Genomic DNA, 21,827 nt, shown 5'->3' on the forward strand with positions numbered 1-21,827 from the left:
TGACCAAAGGGATATCCCACACCATATGGCATCATGTCACCAATAAAAGCTGGGGGGAAAACAGGAGGAGGGACACACACACACAGAGTTATGGTATCTTCCCAAGTAACTGTTACGTGTGATGGATCCCTGCTTTCTTGGAGACGGTTGAACATCTGCCTGTGGATGGGAAGTAGCAAATTAATTCCTTGCTTTGCCTTGCCTGTGTGCACAGCCTTTGCTTTATCCATTAAACTGTCTTTACTCAACCCATGAGTTTCCTCGCTTTTAACTTTCTGATTCTCTCCCACCAGAGGGAAGTGGGCGAGTGGCTTCATGTTAGCTGCCTACCAGGGTTAAACCACAATAGCCGTGTAGACAGCTCAGCAACAATGCACGAACGAATGAACAATATCATGCAGTCAGCTGTGAGAAGAGCTGGACAGAGTCCAGTTCCTGGCTGACCAGCACAATCTCAAGATGTATGGAAATCCTGTCATGACAAAAATGCCTTGAAGAAAGTAATCAGAAATTTGCAGTGTGTAAAATGTACCCTCCTCACTAACAGAGCAATATTGTCTTATACACAGCACAATACAATGTACCGCCAATACAAGACTCGTGTAGTTCTCTGAGCATTACACTAAATCTATATAGTATTAAATCCATCTTTTAACAGATCTCTACCACCAGAACTCCATATTACCATTCAATGATAAAAAAAGCAGTATCTTTAAAACTATTTATAAGTAAAAAATAATTCTCATTCTATTAACACAGCATAGTAACTCATTGTGAATTTGAGAGAGGCAAAAGAGCAGGGCAAAAATTCTTTCAGACATGACAGCAAAATAAACAGCAACAAATGACAAACTTTAATGGCCCAGCAGTTTGATTCTAATGTAAAAAGACACATATCAAACCATAACTGCACTAAGCAAAATCTTTAAGAAAGCTTTAAATGTTCTGCCCATAAAAGATCACCAATATCACTCAATAGAAATATTTCTCATAAACTACATGCAATTTTACCCGCTACAGCAGTTATGAGTAAGCAATGCAAACATTGCACCACTTTAGAAAAAAAGGAAGAAAGATGCAACAAACTGTTCTGCCAAACAAGGATCTCAAATTTAGCAAGAGAGGTCTCCCTAGGGGTTATTAATATTCCCTCCTACAAATGACAGGAAAGGCATAGGGTGAGTACAAATTATTGCTCAATTTAAAATAGCTTTTTTAACAAAAAAAAAAAAAAAGAAAAGGAGTTGTTGGCAAAAATGTTTCCTTTGAAGATTTTAAACAGCAGTTTTATTGTTTTCATAAAACCCTCATTCAGTTCACAGTTCTGTTTTCATTCCACCATAGTAAAACATAACAAGGGCTGCCAGAAGAGCCAGGCTGACAGACAGGATCTTCAGTCCACCTCCTTCTTGTTGCCATGGGAGCTGCAAAGCCATCCATGAGCCGAGTGGTGTTTTCATTGGGATCTCAGCAGAAGGGTGAGCTTTCCAGTTTGTGCCATTCTGTGGTGCATGTCTGAACTCCTGTGAAGAAATGCACGTATTAAGATTGCAACTGTGTTAAGTATTTCTGACTGTACATACCAAATACAATCTCCTCTTTATATTGAGGTTCAAATTAATGTTCCTTTCCAAGATAAACAACAATTCAACTATCACTGCATCATCATCAGGTCATCAGCTTTTATACAGAAATCTTCCCGATGCCATCCAAAGTCAGTCTTTCTAATGAAGTTACCTGCCAAATCAATGAAGCTGTTAGCAACAGAAACAAATCTCAAGACCTCAATGTCATCAGAGAGTTGTTTGATGATAAATTTTTTCTATTTTTTTTTTTTTTCTGCTATCTCACTACTCTCCCATTTTTGGCTTCTTCAAAAGAAATGTCTAGCCAGTGATAAAGGGGACCACAACACAACAATCCTTTGCACAGCAGGGCTCTTCTAAAGTCAATCATCATCTCCTGGTATGCCAGCTCAGCGGTGCTTGAAAATCCTCCCACAGGGCTTTTCCTTTCCTCTGACCCTCAGGAGGCAGCTGTACTAAAACACTCACCTTCCATTCAGCATATTGAATCCAGGTTCCCTGCTGTGCCTGCCATTACCATTCTCAACCTGACTGCAAGCACAAAGATCCCCCAGAATATGAGGACTTTTAACTGAAGCACAAGTTACAGATGTTGAATCACTATTTCAGCAGAAAATCCAAGTGGAAAGAATAAGGAACTCTTCCCTCCTGCAGCCTTGTTCAATTCAGCATTGTAGATATTCAAAGGTAAAAACATCTGTTAAAACTGAAATCTGATGACATTTGCAAGAGGTATTAAGTGGTAAAGGTGTAAGTAAACAAAGGTGTAATGATCTTGCATCACAACATTCAGTATTTCTGTTCATTATTCTTTTCTTCTCCATTTCAATAATCCCTTAGGAATTCAACTGAGCTCAGATGGATTTTTAATTGGTTTGAAATTTTCCAGTTATAACAGGCTTTTGGTTAATCCATTTTCCTCCACTGCACCCCCCCGCCCCCCACCAACCCACTTCACATAAAAATAAGTCAGGGACCCAGAAAGCATCTATCTGGATAATTTTGTATTTCTAAGCAGCTGAAGCAGGGTCCCATGAAAATACAGTCCAGATGTCCAACTCCTTCTTTCACCAAATGTATTTCTGGGCAAACTCAAAGAAATATCAAAGCTCCAAGGAAGGTGCCTGTCCATGAAAATGTGACAGCACAATTCAAACTGTCTGTAACTACCTCCTGTTTTCCGTTTCATGAATCACCTCCATTATAGTAATTGTAGAAGGAAAATAATGATTACTACTGGTTAGGTAAGTAAGCATCAAAGGGACAAATGACAGCCTGGTGTAAGTGCTATTCTAACATCTGAGGTTTTGTTCATTTAGAGCACACTTAACACAGGCAAAGGGTTACTGAACAAGTGACCTATGAAATAAAGATGACTTCTTATATATATTGCACCTAGAAGACCATCAACCTGGTAAACAGAGGAAAGGAAGCAGTTAAGCAAACTGGAGTGTAGTTCTCCACAGTTAAAGGTACAATAACAACACTACTCCATAACTTCAGTCTTGTACAGAATATGTTAGCTTCATCAAAAGCTACAAAGCTGCTTCGTATCGTGAAGTTATTAATTACAATCTATTTCTAAGCCATATGAAATTTAAGTAACTGGCTACAGCTATTTTATCCCTCAAAATCAAAGCTGATTAACCTTTGCCTGCAGAATAAACTGGAAACTGTACAGTATATTAAGGAGGGTTTATATATTAATCAAAACTCATTTGTAATTTATTCGTTCTAGACATTTATAAAGCCTTTTTTTTTCTTTGCAGGTCTCACAATCTCAACCAATCTAACACATATAATTTATGGTCATGACCATTTTTATATGTATCATTGGTACATTAACACTAAGGCTAAGGTGATTTAAAAGAATGGATAAGGCTGTAAAAATATCAATACAACCAAAGACTGAGTTCTTCCGATACTTAATTTTCACAGATTCATACCTAAAATTTGGCTGACTAGAACCAGAAGATTCCCAACTCCTTATTAAATATTTCTACATAGCTTGATAATCAGTAAAGTCCTGAATATTTAGCTGTACAAGACTAGATGCTATCCCTTAGAAAACTGATAAAAAGGGCCAGTGCCTCACAAATGACTTTGTAACTTTCATGCATTCATTCATGTTCCTGGGCAGTAGTTTTCAGTAGTGATTTCACTGGTGCTCGATTTATTTTACATTTTTTCTGGTTTCGTTTTCCAACACAAAATCAAATAGTCTCATTTTGATCATGAATATCTTATACCTTTTTTTGATACCACATTGTTTTCTTAAACCTCTATTGCCACATGTGACGCATATGAACTAGGCAGTAGGGGAATGCCACAGCCAGTTGTCCCAGTGGTATTTCACTTGAGGAAGTCAGCCTGTAAAGTTGTGAGGCCCATTTTCTTCCTTACTTCATCATATTTCCCATAAATTAGGTGATCATACTGTTATAGTAAACTAATTTTTGATTTTCTTGCTGTAGATGATCTTTGATAGTATTTTACTAATATTGAAACTTTACTGGCTTGGAGGCACAATTCTTGCAATTTCTCAACGTTTTTGTTTTCCTTCTAGCTTATATTCTGCATTCAGATGCATTCTCTTCTACTGGTAGTCACATTTTCTAAATTGCTAAAAGTTTTTTGATTTTTGCAGTATCCCAGATCACATAAAAGACTCTCAATTTAAACCAGAAGTTTTGCTTTCATTAAATACTCCTCCTCCTCCTGCTCATGAAATACTACTCCTATTAACTTGATAACCTGCATTCTTTGCAAATTTTGTTATGGATTAAAGTGTTCTTATATGGACAAAAAGATCGCAATTTGCAAACGAAAATGGCCCTTTTCTTTAAGAGGTACTTCACAGTATTGCTTAAACCACTAATGCATTACTGTTTAATAACGTCTGTCTATTCAGATGATCCCGCCAAAGACTTTCTGTCAAGAAAAACAATGAATACGTTTGTCTGATCCATGTTTTCTAAGAGCTGTTCTGTCATTTGCCCCCAAATTCTGCCCTGCAACATTGACACGTGGGTAATACCACGAGCTTCCTTGAAAATTTCTGTCATTACTGTCACAGAAGACATATTTGTAAAAAAGGGTACATCTGGTTCCCTGCAAATGAAAGGCTCCTCTAGAATATGGCAGTCCTTTGTGTCCCCTGCAATTCCTACGACAGCTTTTAAAACCAGCATAATCTCTCGGAGACACCTGCAGGTAGAGGCCTCTTCCTAAGAATCTGTCGTGCAGCTCTGTAAGACACGCAACAAAACTCAGCAGGAAGAGGAAGAGCCCTGCAAAGCTGACCACGTTCTTGCGCTCTCTGAAGCCTGAGCAGAGGGCTGAGTGGCCCTCACTGCATTCTGGACAACAGTGACATGCCTGTCTATAATATAATCAGTTCTTACTAACATAGAAATGTTATATTACCAGCTGTGCTAGTGAAAAACACTGTATATATATATATTTTCATTTGGGCAAAAAATCTTGTAGTGTCTGAGGAGCTAATTTTCAGGTAAAGTACACAGTATATATTGTAGTACATATTGTATGCACAGAGGAAGAGGGGAGAGGATGAATTTACAGAAACTGAAACTAAAATTAAGCCTTCTAGGGTAGACAAAGCAAATTACAAGAGCTTCAGGATTTGCAGTACTGTAGAGCTATATTCCAAGATCCTCCCCTATATGTTTTCTCCCTAAAGCTTTCTACATACTGTGCCTTGGAAGAGCTATTCAACACACCTGCAGAAAAGATCTTTCATGTTTTGTGGGGAGGGGAGTTCTCCACAGAAAACTAAGTTTATTAGAGCTCTTTTATAAACCTTTGGTGTAAAAAAACTGGGTGGAGGCAAAGACTGCATGTGTTGAACTAGCAGTTACACTGGTCCACTCCCTGTGCTCTCACTTCATAGAAGTATTAATTCTGAAAGGTCCTTATGTGTATCTCTAGATAAAATACTGGCAGTGCATTCACTTTTCAAGGAAACCTTCAAGACATTTCTGCAATATTCCGAACTGATATAAATGGTGATATTTACCATACACTATTACTAGTCAGAGTGCAGCAATTTCTTAAGCTGAGCTCAGAAATTACACTTTCGTAGCTGCAAGACTGAGGAAAATCAGCATAATGATTCAGTTCAGTGGAATTCAGAACTAAATCCACAGCTTCATTTCCTAAAAAATACTTGGAGGAAATCCTAGAGTAAAGAAGTTTCCAGAAATTTGTGTTTATACTAATTTCTTTATAAACTCTTTGGTCGACTTGTTAGTAAGGAGCACTGCTCTTATTAAGAATGAAGGAAAAGGTACCATAAGATTTAAACCTATATACTATTAATCAAAATGAGGGGAGGAAGGGAAATTATCAAACTGAAATGCAAAGACAGACACTTTGAGGTATGCATCTTGTATTTCCATGGAGGCAGCCTTTCATCTTGTTTTGGCAGCCACAAAGTAAACATAAGACTTTGCTAATAAGGTATAATATAAATTATTAAACCATCCAGTGAATGATCAAATGCATTTCAGATTATTTTCTGAATAATTCTGCCTTGACGACTGCCAGGAGTAATATATTTTGTGCACTCTTGCACAGACCCATTGATTGCTGTCTTTCTGAAGCTGCAGTCCCAGACTTAAACCGCTGTGCATGAAAGAAATATATAATCACATCAAAACCTAAGCTTTGGCATCTGTCGATCACAGCCTAGCTTTTTGTACATCTCACTTCATGTTAGTCAACAAAGACATGAGAGCAACTCTTTAGCTCTGAGCTGAGGTTTTAATAGATTCAAAACATTTCTTACATGCAAATTTCTTTTATGGCTCAGGGGCACTGTTAGAGCTTGAAGTGCTAGCTAACTGCTGTGAAAAACTACTTGACTGAGCATATTTCAAGATAAATTAGACTTCTGAATTTTTTAGCCCCACCAAGTACATGTTACACACTTGTACTACTGGCTTTAAAGATACAGACTTTTATATAATCACGCACAACAAGTCTGTGTGACAAATTAAAAGAAAACATGTTAAAATATGCATTACATATCCTACTGTGCCATTTGAAACTCTGGGCTATTACACTTTGGAGGCATTTTTCAGATTTAAAAAACAAACAGTTACTGAAGGTCACATAGATTACACATCCAAAAAATATGTAAATTAAATTTTATTGAATAGATCCAGAAAATGCATTTAGTTCTGTAGGCATTAAGAGAGCTCATTTGACTTATTACATGTGAAATTCTACCAGCCTTCTGCAAATGTGGAATGTTGATCTTAGAGTAGAAAATAAATGGTGTACAAAGTATTTTTTTCTAATGGAATTAACACAGTAATTCCCATAAGAAGCATCCCTGCCACCATGTATTCCAGTGAGTGCACACAGTTACATTTTAAAGAGAAAATGATGTCTACAAGCATGGTTGTGTCGGATGTTATCAGCTGTACACCATTCCTAGGAATTCACTGATTCCAAATATGCAAGGAGTTTACTTACCCTTTTTAAGAAAAGGGAAACATTGGAAAAATAAATAAAACAGCCAGAAACTTTTGCAAAGGAATTTCATACTGTTTCTTCTTTTTGTTTGCATATATACGTACGTTTGTGTTTGTGTGTGATATGTGACTGTACGCTTTAATATGTAAGTGACAGAACTGAAGGATAAATACAGGCTTCTTATTAATTTCTCAACAAATGTTCTGAGTCTTAGCAATGATTATTATTCTTACTCTGTTAATCCCAAATCCTTATCACTGGAGTTATAGCAAGAAAATAAATTAATGAAAATATCTTGCAAATAGCTGTAATCAGTTACTAAAACTGTCTTACTGTCCATCATAGGATCCTAGGATAATTCAGACTGCATCTGGTCCATCCTCTTGCTCAAGGGGTCAGCTGTGGCCTAGTTTGCTCAGACATTTAATTAGTTGGACTTTGAAAACCTCCAAGGATGGAGACTCCAGTGTCTTTCTGAGCCTTTGTTCCACTGCCTGTCTTCATGGGAAAAATGTTTCTCTTCATAGCCAGTTTAAACCTCTCTATTCAACTTATGCCCACTGTCTTTTGTCCTCCCACATGCACCACTGTGAAGCAGTTGGCTTAGTCTTCTCAATAATATTCCCATAGACACTGGGGGCTTCTCTTACAGCCTCCTCTCCAGGCTTGAAGAAGCCTGATCCCTCCACCTCTTAGGCCAAGTGCCCCAGCCCCTCACCATCTCTGTGACCCTATGTGATCTTGTTCCAGTTGCCAATTCTTAATTTATAGTAAGAACGCTACAAATGACCCAGTCAAGTCAGGTCAGCAATGCTCCTAACAGCTCCTAAATACAAACATAAAACCTATTGCATAATGGGAGGACAGAAAGATTGATTGACCTTAAGCTCAGTTGCATCAGATCTGATAGTTTCTTCCAGGTCTGTCATCACCTGCGGAGATCCTACTCCTGACCTACACAGCAAGTTAGCAAAATCTTTTTTCTTTCCTAGTAACACTTGAATAATCCGTCTGATCCCTTTGGGCAGATTAGAAAAAGCATCTTTCCCATTACTCAGCTACCTCTCACCTTGATTACTCCTATCTGTACTTTTTTCCCTATACTTCTCACTTGCATCATCTGACCATACGACCTCTCCTAATAAACAGAAGCAGAGATGCCAACAGGAACACACTGTGGAATGACATACTGTATCATGACTTTCTGTCCATGTCACACAGACCCAACTCTGGAATTTCTTCCCCCTACCTTAAAATTAAATTCAAACTTTAATATTCCTACGTAAGAGTATAAAAGAAATAAATTCTCTCTGCAAGTTACTGTACCGGAACTTTCCACCACTACTGTAAGGCTCCATTAGTATTTTTCTTGGCAGACATCTCTCTGCTCTTTTCCATGTTCTTACCTATGGGTAGACCTAACTACTTCTTTTCCTCACCCGGACAGTCTTTAAGGATTATGCCTCAATGAACCCTCAAAATTCACAATGCAGTTAAAAGGCAAACAGAAGGCTGAGTATCTGGGGCTTATTAAATTACTTCTTTTTTGATATACACTTTGAGGAGGAGGGAAACAATCAGAGATCAACTAAGAAAAAAAACAAAAAGAAGAGAAATAACCGATTAAGAAAACATAAGCCAAAAATCCTTCCAAAATGTTTAAAACACAGTCTTGTGCCGCTTTCCAGTATACTCATTTGTTTTAGCCTGTTTCCTTGTATTTACCTATACAAACTTCCAGGCAGGAGTTGACTCTTTTTTACGTATTTGTATTTTCTGCTGCTATTAACTTAGTAACTCAGTATTCTCCCCCTACAGAAATACTGCATTGTCAAAATAACCTGCCATCTGAGGTCAGAAGCAACATTGTGAAAAATAGGTGCGATGTCTAGAGTCTGAGCTACCTTTTATTTTCTTTTGTAATGAGGTGTCTGGGGTGTCAATCATTATGACAGAAACAAGTGACATGCAAGTGGTATTCCACAGGAGAACTGAGAGATCTTCTAAGCAGAAAAAGTGTGATTCAAAAGTTACAGTCTTCCAAGTAATGACTTGAAATGAAGAATGAACCTATGGACAGATTCATGATGAGGATTTGTCACTATTTGTCTCCTTGTGCATAGCACAGTTTTATGACAGAGATGGCAGGTACTTGCTCTGAGCTCTTACCTGGTAATTTGTTGGTTAACCAACAAATCTGCTTCCTAGAGATCACCAGCACAGGCTTCATGGTTTTGAAAATATATTACAATGAATTACAGGATGTACATTTACTTGTAATAACACTAGATACCATCTTTTTCAGTGTGCATACCATGGCCTGTCTTACAAGATATCATTCCACAGGATTCCAGCTTTCTCTTCTTTAAACGATCACTAAGAACCTGAAAGTGCACAAGTCCATGGGACCTGATGAAATCCATCCGTGGGTCCTGAAAGAGCTGGCAAATGAAGTTGTTAAGCCACTGGCCATCATATTTGAAAAATTATGGCAGTCAGGTGAAGTTCCCAACAACTGGAAAATGGAAATATAACCCCTATTTTTAAGAAGGGAAAAATGGAAGATGCAGGGAATTACAGACCAGTCAGTCTCACCTCTGTGCCTGGCAAAATCTTGGAGCAGATTCTCCTGGAAAGCACGCTAAGGCACATGAAAATCAACAAGGTGCTTGGTGACAGCCAGCATGGCTTCACTAAGGGGAAATCCCGCCTGACTGATTTGGTGGCCTTCTATGATGGGGCTACAGAACTGATGGACAGGGGTAGAGCAGTTGATGTCATCTACCTGGACTTGTGCGAAGCATTCGACACTGTCCCACACAACATCCTTGTCTCTAAATTGGAGAGACATCAATTTGATGGATGGACCACTCGGTGGATAAAGAACTGGCTGGATGGCTGCACGCAAAGAGTTGTGGTCAATGGCTCAATGTCCAGCTGGAGACCAGTAACGAGTGGTGTCCATCAGGGATCGGTGCTGGGACCGGTCTTGTTCAACATCTTTGTCGCTGACATGGACAGTGGGATTGAGTGTGCCCTCAGCAAGTTTGCCAATGTTACCAAGCTGTGTGGTTCGGTTGATACGCTGGAGGGAAGGAATGCCATCCAGAGGGACCTTGACACGCTTGTGGGGTGGGCTGATGCCAGCCTTATGAAGTTTAAACATCACAGGAGCAAGGTCCTACACCTGGGTCGGAGCAATCCCAGGCACAGCTACAGGGTGGGCAGAGAAGAGATTCAGAGCAGCCCTGAGGAAAAGGAGTTGGGGGTGTTGGTTGGTAAGAAAATGAACATAAGCCAGCTTCAGTGTGCGCTCGCAGCCCAGAAAGCCAACCGTATCCTGGGCTGCATCAAAAGGAGCGTGACCAGCAGGTTGAAGGAGGTGATCCTGCCCCTCTACTCTGCTCTTGTGAGACCTCACCTGGAGTATTGTGTGCAGTTCTGGTGTCCTCAACATAAAAAGGACATGGAACTGTTGGAACAAGGTCAGAGGAGGGCCAGGAGGATGATCAGGGGACTGAAGCACCTCCTGTATGAAGACAGGCTGAAAAAGCTGGGACTGTTCAGCCTGGAGAAGAGAAGGCTGCGTGGAGACCTCATAGCAGCCTTCCAGTATCTGAAGGGGGCCTATAGGGATGCTGGAGAGGGACTCTTCATTAGGGACTGTAGTGACAGGACAAGGGGTAATGGGTTAAAACTTAAACAGGGGAAGCTTAGACTGGATACAAGGAGGAACTTCTTTACCGTAGGGGTGGTGAGGCACTGGAATGGGTTGCCCAGGGACATTGTGAATGCTCCATCCCTGGCAGTGTTCAAGGCCAGGTTTAACAGAGCCTTGCGTGACATGGTTTAGTGTGAGGTGTCCCTGCCCATGGCAAGGGGGTTGGAACTGGATGATCTTAAGGTCTTTTCCAACCCTATCTATTCTATGAGTAAGATTATTTTTATATAAGTATTTTAAAGTTGTGTTTACAATACAATAATTTTCCCAGATTATTTTGTTGAATGATGAAAGAATGACAAAGTGCCAGCAGTATGTGAAGGTTCCAAGACTGTTCTATAGATGAGATTATTAAATGAAATATGAGACACTTCTTTTATCGCCCAAGCTTTTAGAGACCATCACCTTTTTGCTTCCCTTTTAAATCTTGAAATAACAATGACAATTATATGGAGGTCAACAGTAGCTACAGGCAAAGACAAAAGGTTCCCATCAGAAAGAGTACCTCAGTAAAATAAATAGCTAGATCTGAAAACATATATGCAAGCCACAAGAACCAACAATATAACTGAATGATATTCTCCTACCAACAGTGAAATGAATAATACTGCTTTTACATGGAAGTGAACTCTCTGAGTATACATTAAAATACTACCTTTAAGGGGAATTCTATACTCCCAAATGGTAGAAGGCATAAAATACTAAAAGCCTTTCTAACCATTGTTATTTGCAAAGAAAACTTTAATAAATATATCAAGGGACATTCTATCTCAAAATCAGGAAAAAGCTTTAAAAGATTTTTCATACTTAGCAAAGTAGAAGGAACACATATATATATACATGTCCTTGGGAAAGTCCTGCCCCTATATCTTAGAATATGTCTTAATCCTGAATCTATGGTGTTTTCATTTATTTTTACAGAGCCAAGCATTACAAGTGGAAAGTTCCAGGGGAAATTCAACATCCTATTATACAATAATCACAGAGACAAACAATACAGCAACATCATTACACTCTAACATCAATAATAAACATGGTATAAAATGAGCTTTTTAAATATTTAGGAGTGATACTATGTTCCAGAGTTCCAAATTCCATACCAGTAGGTAGGAATCTATATGCCTCCCTCATTTTACAGGTAAAAAGACAAAGAAAAATTAAAGTGTTTCCAGTGCCTTAATTAATGCATGCCAGCAATCGGGTCTCTCTAATTCCTGTCTCAGATTCCAGTTGGCACCAGACACCAACATAGCCTCTAAATTTTTTTCTTTCTGTTAAGTTTTAAATACATTTTCTTAAAGCTAGGCAATACCTTAATATGTACGTTCCTAAGAATGTCTTGCATTTTCACAGCCTTTTCCACCCAGTATTAAAGAGTTCCCGGCACTGTAGATGTTCATCAACTCCAGCTGGAATCAGACCTTGGCAAAAAGGAGCATTTCAATGCTGTCATTGACATTTAACACTTAATAAAATGTGACAGATCTTGACCAACTTTGTGGGTTCAGTGATAATACAAAGGTTTTCTTTTCATACTGTCATGGCCTTTTTCCTTTAAGTATCCTTAGTTGTTTCAAGAGGTCTCCCACATTGCCAGTTAGCATACTTACGAGCACCTAAGGGAGTGTCTTGAAATCTGAGTCTCCTTTTTAATTTCACACTCAGTCAAGTTCAACTGCAGTTAATGGAGGACTCTCTCATGGAAACATCAAGCAATGGTTACTTTCCGTGATTAGCAAGCCTAACCGCTCTAACACAATCTCTGTATCCCCAGTCTTTACAAATGGCTCGTCAGCCCTTCTCCACAATAAAGATTACATGAGAAAAACGTTTCTTGGCTTGCTATGTATTTTATGCTAGATAATCATGATAGCACCCTGGCGCTCTAAGACATCAAAGAACAGTAACTATCCAATCTACAGGCTGTAATGAATATCTACCCTCAGAAGTGCACGGGTATCATTCAGAGGGTGGTCTGACTAGACAACCAACTTTTGTGTCTGTAAAGGACTGAAGTGCATAAACACAAACCTGTACCCTATCATGCTCAAATACTGGTAATTTGATTCTCAGCTGAGACCTCAGTCTTCTCCCACAAAGTTTTTACATGGTGTGCTCTATCAGGTTGTGTCTAACAATTCTTAGGGCTAGCTCATGAAAAGAAAATTAGTTCTTTTGGAATTAACCAGGAAGTAATAAGTTCTACTTTCCTTTTTTTGAGACTTCATACCTTGGACTTAAATTCTCTTATATGCTGAACAGTCACCACTGCAACTTAAACACATGCTAGAGAATTTTAATAATGTTAAGTATCTAGTTCCAAGCATTTTAAACTGACCACTATCAGACTTGTTCACTAGACTAACCTTCTAGCAGATACTTTGAATATGTGTCTTGCCTTCATCTCCAAAATGGGAAGACAAAAGCTGCATTTCAGGAGGATAATGTAAACATAAAATTATTACTATTTCTGAAGCACTCAGAAAATTAGTCATGGGGTTCACAGGAAAGGTTAGAAAGAAATTAGTACTTCCCCTGAGAGTGAAGTTTAAACAGCATGTAGCAAATAACAGTGCTATTACACAACAAAAAATGAACAGGAAAAATATCTAAAAGCAGTTTATTAAATTGGATGTTAGGAAAAATTACTTCACCAAACAGGTTTTAAAGCATTGGAACAGACTGCCCAGGGAAGGGGAAGTGGTTGAGTCACCATCCCTGGAAGTATTTAAAAGGTGTGCTGACGTACCACTTGGGGACATGGCTTATAGAATCATAGAATCGTTGGGGTTGGAAAGGACCTTAAGATCATCTAGTTCCAACCCCCCTGCCGTGGGCAGGGACACCTTACGCTAAATCATATCACCCAAGGCCTCGTCCAACCTGGTCTTGAACACTGCCAGGGACGGAGCATTCACAACATCCCTGGGCAACCTATTCCACTGCCTCACCACCCTTATAGTAAAGAAGTTCTTTCTTACATCCAACCTAAACTTCCCCTGTTTAAGTTTTAACCCATTACCCCTTGTCCTGTCACTACAGTCTCTAATGAAGAGTCCCTCTCCAGCATCCCTATAGGCCCCCTTCAGATAAAAAAAGGCTGCTATGAGGTCTCCACGCAGCCTTCTCTTCTCCAGGCTGAACAGCCCAGGCTTTTTCAGCCTGTCTTCATACAGGAGGTGATCCAGTCCCCTGATCATCCTCCTGGCCCTCCTCTGACCTTGTTCCAACAGTTCCATGTCCTTTTTATGCTGAGGACACCAGAACTGCACACAATACTCCAGGTGAGGTCTCACAAGAGCAGAGTAGAGGGGCAGGATCACCTCCTTCGACCTGTTGGTCACGCTCCTTTTGATGCAGCCCAGGATACGGTTGGCTTTCTGGGCTGCAAGCGCACACTGAAGCTGGCTTATGTTCATTTTCTTACCAGCCAACACCCCCAACTCCTTTTCCTCAGGGCTGCTCTGAATCTCTTCTCTGCCCACCCTGTAGCTGTGCCTGGGATTGCTCCGACCCAGGTGTAGGACCTTGCTCCTGTGATGTTTAAACTTCATGAGGTTGGCATCAGCCCACAAGCGTGTCAAGGTCCCTCTGGATGGCATTCCTTCCCTCCAGCGTATCAACTGAACCACACAGCTTGGTAACATTGGCAAACTTGCTGAGGGCGCACTCAATCCCACTGTCCATGTCAGCGACAAAGATGTTGAACAAGACCGGTCCCAGCACCGATCCCTGATGGACACCACTCGTTACTGATCTCCAGCCAGACATTGAGCCATTGACCACAACTCTTTGCGTGCGGCCATCCAGCCAGTTCTTTATCCCCTGAGTGATCCATCCATCAAATTGATGTCTCTCCAATTTAGAGACAAGGATGTCGTGTGGGACAGTGTCGAACGCTTTACAAAGCTTAGTGGTGTACTTGGCAGTGTGAGGTTAACAGTCTGACTTAATGATCTTAAAGGTCTTTTCCCAACCTAAATGATTCTATGAATTGATTCTAAATGAAGTCTCAGCTCTGTGCACAGAAGGAAACAAATCTGCATGTGTATGTGTGTGAAAATAGTGCATAAGCATGTAATTAAAGGCTGAAACATAATACAGTTGGCATTTACATAGGAAAGAGGAACTGAAATTCTATTTTTTTTTTTTGTTTCAGTTCAGAGTACTTCACTTTACATTCCACACAACCCATAATATTTTAATACTGCTTTCTTTGGTGTTTTTTTGTTGTTGTTTTGGGGGGTTTTATTATTTTTTTCTCTAGGTGAACACAGTAGTTGTAGGCCCTGTCCTACAGGAAAAGGTTAGGGTTTTATGACAGATTCACAATCTTTGAAAAGAATTTCAATCATCTCTACTTCTCTGAAATCTGTAAAATCTTTCCTAAAAATAGGTAATACTAAAATACACTGCTTTCCTGAATAGAATTTAAGAAAATCTGAGATAAACACAAATAAAACAGATGTCCTGAAAATGGCAAACATATAAATGGTGTCTATAGGGGTGAGAAACACAAACCCACAGGATAATAACTGTGGGGCTTAATCTAGTCTTTAACAAATCGATCAGTCTGGATTTTAAAATGCTTCATGTCTCTACATTAAAGCTTAACAGAATTTTTTTATCACACAAGATACTCTCCCAAGTGTAACTCTAATTCATTCATTTCCAGCTATCAAGAGCTCCACATCTGGTTTTCCCCTGTGGTTCTGTGACAAATTCTGATTATGCTACAGAATCTTAAGCACTCCTCACTGAAAAAATAATGAACTAATGCTTCTTTGGACAGAGATACATGCTGAACAGCTGAAAGAGGAAAAGAATTCCTGTCATTCTAAGCACTACATCCATTATTTTATCAAATTAAAGTTCTTGTATTTAGAAAAAACTATCTGTGTCAGAAATGGATATTCACAGCCATCCTTTTTGTATTATAATTGTTATCTGCACTTATCAGAGATTTTGCATGTGAGAATTGCAAAACAGTTCCCATACGGGTAAGATAAAGCACAGACAGTCTGACTGAAATGACTTAAAATCACATTTGAAATCATGTCAAAACAAGGACGAGATTTAATAAAAACTCTTCTAGTCCTGATAACAAGACACTTTCTTGAGGACCAGAAATCCATCTGGTCAATATTATGCATAGGTAGTTTTTGTAGCTATGTGTTGTTTTGGCAAAAAGAGCTTAAATATACTGACTACACATCTCTGTTCCATCAAAAGTTTTTTTCACAAAAATTTCCAAGTCACCCCAATCCAAAATAGAGCATTTGTTCGAGTTCTACCACAGAATATGTGTGTATATGTATATATACACATACACATCTATATACCCATGAAGAAGAACCCATCAATTTGAAAGCTAACATTTAGTGAATGATTTTCTCATATAATACTGTTTCAAGGACCCCATGGTTATACTAAGACTAAAGAAAACTAATTTCCATGGGGCTTCTGCTTTTTTATTTTGCATCTGACATCTGGTCTCCAGCTAGTCAGGTTTCATTCCTTTCGCTATATGTCAATCACACATCCATCTTCTGTTGTAGTACATAGGTGGTCAATCCTTTTTGAGAGGCCACATGAGTCTACTAGGAACCTTACACTACCATGTCTTGCCAAATCACAGAAACAGACATAAATTCAACTTGTGATTAATAGCTATTAGCTCTCCTTCTCCACACATCACGTATGTTCCAACGTGTATGGCGTTGACCTGGCAGCCACTGGAATAGAGGGTATTGGATAGTAGATAGTGAGGCAAGTGAACTCTTCTGGCGGTTGCAGGCTGTCTCAACCAGACAGACTAGTATAAAGACAACATGCTCATGCATCTGTGAAGAGGGCTTCTTTTCAGGCCAAGTCCCACAGAAGAGCGTTTCTACCAGTAAGGCCAGGTAAAAAGGCAAAATGAAAAGTGTCAGAGAGAAGACATTGATAGCACAGCAACACCAACTTTCATTACAGCCTTTGTTGACTAACATTGGGCCAGAAGCCAGAAAATAACTGTTTTCTTATGGAATAATGAGCTTCACAGGTCAAAATGGTTTGCCTTAAGGCCCTTTATTATCCTGTGTGGTTGTCATCACCTAGAACAACTATAAATGCGCTATTTCTTTTAAGAAATGTTTATCAGAGAAAATTTTTTAAATTTATATTTTTATTTTACAAATGATTTGTCAGCCATTCTCTGCAATAAAGTTAGAAAAAAACACATTATTTCTTGTATTTCTTGATGGCTTTGATAGCCATGTATCTCATCTTTGATTTTGACTTTACACCAGTGTATCCTAATTAAAAATGGCTTCATGATAGCGCTTGTGTGACCTCAACAATTAAAAGGTGAAGCACCACTGAAGTACACATCTTTCTCACCATAATTCCAAAGTCTCAGGTTTTTATAGCATCTAGGATGGAAGAAATTTGACCTAGTTTTCCCAAGATCATAATTCCATTTTACACCAAATATTAACCACTGAGTTATGGTCCTGACTCCAGTAAAAGAAATGAAGGTAAATATTTTGAAATTTTAAGATCCTGTGGGCTTGAGTTTCAAACACAGGTAAACTGTGCTTGAAGCCCTCTGACTCTTTTGGAACCTCAAAACATGAACTGCTTCTGATGCACACCTGTGAATCTGCTTAGAACAAACCTCCAGTGAAAATGAAGAACAAGTTTTGGAATGTGTTCTGAGTGAAAAGAAAGGTGTAATACCTAACGGACTATGCAAACAGATGTAGAGCTAATTTTACTTTATTGGGAATGTATATGGGATTTGGGCTATCTACACTAATCACATCACCACAACCTCTCATGCTATACTGACCACATCTTCCAGTGCAATATTCCTCCTTCCCAATGCTGGATAGGACAATTACATCAAATCCAGTTGTATTTTCTAGATTTTAGGTAGTATAAGTGACATAGCCTGGCACTGGAATAAGTCAGCAGAAAATTTTTCTGCAACTTTAGGAAAAGGTCTAACATCTGCTATAATAAATTAGAGGTGGGGGAATCCTTCAAGTAATTCAAATACAAACTGAGAAGTAGTCAGATGAAGGTTATCAAGATCAGTGTACTGTACACTAACCACAGGTAAAGCCGTCTTTGAACAGCTTTAATGAAGTGCTTAAGTAATTAGTTATTTTTCTAAATGTTTCTTTTATTTAATGATCTTTGATAAAGCCCACGGGAACAGCTTGCTTTGGAACTTGTTATAAATCGGAACTGAACCTAAAGTCATATAAATTTAACAGTCAGGTCTCATGAAAACCTTCATATGCCATGTTTCTTAGAGGAAGAATATAAACTTTTAAAGCAATTATTCCTTTCGTAGTTTGAGAGGATTCCCTTAAAAACCCAAACAATGACTTAGATTGGAGAGACTGTAGTAGGAGGGCAAGGGTTTATTTCTGTTGCTTGGTCCAATAAATCTGCAACAACATGCTTTAATGGCTACTGGCATGATCAAGACTTTGATCTGATTACATGACAAAGGATCTAGAGTGAATGTTAAACTTGTTACAGAATACAGCCTGTCTAAATAGTTATTGTATAACACCTTTGAGGAAGCATTCGCTTATTAAGCTTGCTTAGATACCACAACTTTCTGTCTTTAAGGATACTGTGATTTTAGTATATTCAACAGGGGCACAGTAAGTTCTTTGGATAATCTAGTGCAGTTAGGAGTATGTCCTTGGTAAACTTAACTTAAGGCTCTGAATTTCACACCCACTTCACTGAAGTATGGCATTTGGATATTTTAAGATATGTCTTCTCCAGTGAAGCCACCAAATACAATTTCATTCCTATTACTCAACTGTAATTTAATTTCAGTTAAAGATATAGCCACTGTAAATTTGGCTTTCAATTTTTATTATGTGGACATCTTCATACACAAAATATAACTGAATACTGATAAAAGCTTAAAAATAGTTTCTTTCTTATACTGAAAAGCCTTTTCCTCTTTTTATTACATCTGACACCAAATAAAAATCTTTAATCTAATGTTACTGACAAGTATATTAAAACCAAACATAAATCACTGTCCAAATATCAAAATCTGAGTGGGAAAGTATGATTATGAATGGATCTTGATATTCTACTATGGCTCGTGAATAATCCTAATATCGTTAATTCAATTCAACACTGTTTTAATAGATTTTTCAGAATTAAAAAAAAAAAAATTGCTAAATTTATATATAGCTTAGTAAATTATCATAAGGAGAATCAACAAGAACAGAAGGGCTGATAGTCTATTACAGAACCATTAACTTACGAGAATCTAATAACATTTTAGAACATGCAATAATATTAAAGGATACAGAACACCCTAATTTGCCTTTTACATGGTTATGTTTTTTGAAATGAGATAAATTTTTTAAACATTTTAAAGTTAGAAAGTAGCTTAATCTTATGTCTGTAATTTTTATTTGCCTTCAACACATCTCAAAGCCAATGAACCTTCTTACTTCAATGGTTTTGGCAAGAAATACGTTTCTAAGAGGTAGAAGTTCAACATTCCAATACCTTGTATGAGTAAAATCAAACCTCCTACTGACCTTTCATTTGGAGACAAGGAAAGCTATACACCTTTCTAAACCTCTGTTTCCCCGCATGAGCTTCACATGCCTTTTTCATGCTGTCCTGTTCAAGTATTCATGTAGAAAGACTACTACAATTACAGCTTCGATAGACGAAAAATCATTTATCCAAGACATAAATATCTTATGACTCCATGTGTTTGCTGGCAGGGAAAGCAGGAGAGGAAAGGAATGTAGAGAACAATACTGCCTACGTGAGCTTTTTAGTTATCTAAAGAGTAGTAATAAAAAGGGATGACTAAATACTACAAGCAAAGCTACAATGTATACATGGGCTGAATATCCTTCACCTACCTTTGCATTAAACTCTGCTGGAGAGGTATAAAAGTCAAACCTATAATGACTTTTGCTGGCACAATAAGTTGGAAATTGACAACCTCCAAAACTACAGAAAAAAATAAGAAAAGTTGTGGCTGTTGCATTTTTTTCCCCTGAAAGCCAATTAAAACTTAGTGAATTTATAACATGATACATTAAATAATAAAGCCTTACTAAAACCAAATGCCTTTTGATTCTTTCCAAAGAGTCCGTTTGTTAAAGTTTTGATTGAAAAGAAAAAAATACTTTAAAAGGAATTCCTAAATATGACAGGGAGAGTCGTTAATATTACCATGGCTACACACTTCCAATTTATCCCTATGCCAAGGGAGAGCAGAACCCACCCACTCATCCCACAGCGCAGTATCAGCAGGTCAAGTACCAGAAATAATACACAAAAATGGCAGAACTATTTTAGCACTTGGAGTTTTACCTCTGGAGGCAGGAGGAGTAGAACATTTCTGTTTAACTGTCTCTTATTCTCCACAAAATGACTTACAGTTGAATCATCCCAGTCCTTTCTATTTCCATTTGCTGCATGCACTGCACAGGATTAAGATAATTATGTAATTTAAAGTGATTAGACAATGACATTCAGCCAAATAACACTGTCTGTTGAGGAAATTAAAAAGTAAATAAACTAAAGTTCAGATCTTTTCACCTGAAATGGACTTAAGAGAACATTTGTTTAAAAGGTGCTATGTAATATGCGTTGTTTCAGCTGAGCTTTGATCTCTGGAGTTGAAATTCAGCCCTGCCAGAGGCATGGGCAGAAAGACAACATGCCCATTAAATTAAAACCCTCAGGATAAAACTACCTGGTGAAGGTCTTATGCTGGCTCTTCAGTTTGCTGCTTTAAATCATCACTATGTATTTTAACATCTCTATGTAGTGTAGATAAATGTTTTGGATCAATTAACTACCTTTATTCCAGGTTGCTAGTCATCAGTTGGCTAAATTAAAATGTTCATATAATTACAGAAGATAAGGCTGGAAACAAGCTTAAGAGGTCACCTGGCCCATACTATGACCCATGATGAATGGTGGATGACCCACATCTCAAGCATTTCTCTCACAGGTATTTGCTAAGCGTGTTCCTAAAGACCAGCACTGATCAAAATTTCCCAACCACTACATGTGAGTCAATCCAGTGAAGAATCTATTCTGCCCATAGGAAAGAATTCACCCTGAATTTCAGATTCTAAGCTGAGAAATGCTGGGCTTTCAAGTAGAAGAAAAATTTAAATCAATTCAAATCCCCAGACAAAGCCAACATGGTGTGCAGATTATGTGTAGATCATGAAAATCAGCATACAAGGAACAGCACACTACAAATTTCTGCCATTTTTTTTTCAGGGAAAAATGAGACTTTTAAAGGTCCTTTTAAAAAAATATCAATAGCTGGCATTGAGCTCCACTCTTAGAAAGGATATTTTTCTTTTCTTATGCTAACTTTACAATGACCTTAGTGAAATAACTGAAGAAAACATAAGAAAAAAAAAAATTAATTAAGAAGGATTTAACACCATCTTTTATGATCTCTATTTACAACCAGCAGGGAACAGGAGTAATACATTACATAAAACAGATTAATAAATGCAAAAGCACTAACTACTTGCATGCCTCATATGACTATCAGTTGTTTCAGAGAAAAAGGGAGAGCTACTGAACCAACAAAAGGTATGTTCCTAAGCATTCAAGAGCACAAAATGCACTAAATAGTGCACCATATTTTCAAGATATATTACCTGAAAGCTATTTTACATGGAAAATGTTCCTTTTTTTTTCTTGGCAGTATGTTTATCTTAAATAGAAACTTCCCGCATATTTCTCAAATTGCCCCTTGTTGGACATCGTAATACAAAGATCCCTTTGCAAAGTACCTTTCCAAGAGAGGCAAAAGGTGTGTTTTATTTTACTTTATCTTTCTTCTTTGGAAATGCCAGCCTTTCATTAGCATATCTCAAACTTTCTATAGTTTCTGTAATTTTATGAAAGATTCCTCTCCTTGCAAAAATTTGCTTCCTCATTCTCTTTTTTTCCCCTAAATCTCTGATCTGTAGTTCCTGTTCAGGAACCAACTTTTCTAC

General features: G+C 38.2%; 1 protein-coding gene across 2 annotated transcripts in view; it reads right to left on the bottom strand.

Annotated features, from left to right (window-relative positions):
- Window positions 1-606: 606 nt before the first annotated feature.
- Window positions 607-21,827, bottom strand: part of CDKAL1 (CDK5 regulatory subunit associated protein 1 like 1) — a 390,007-nt gene continuing 368,786 nt past the window's right edge. For both annotated transcript variants that reach the window (XM_057424394.1, XM_057424393.1), the window contains one exon: window positions 607-1,523. In XM_057424394.1, the coding sequence (XP_057280377.1) occupies window positions 1,317-1,523 (207 nt within the window). In that variant the 3' untranslated portion in view covers window positions 607-1,316. The remainder of the gene's footprint in view (window positions 1,524-21,827) is intronic.

This window comes from Pezoporus wallicus, unplaced genomic scaffold, assembly GCF_028554395.1.
Source record: "Pezoporus wallicus isolate ANWC-B61680 ecotype Strahan unplaced genomic scaffold, APGP_CSIRO_Pwel_v1 contig_5485, whole genome shotgun sequence".
Classification (NCBI taxonomy): domain Eukaryota; kingdom Metazoa; phylum Chordata; class Aves; order Psittaciformes; family Psittacidae; genus Pezoporus; species Pezoporus wallicus.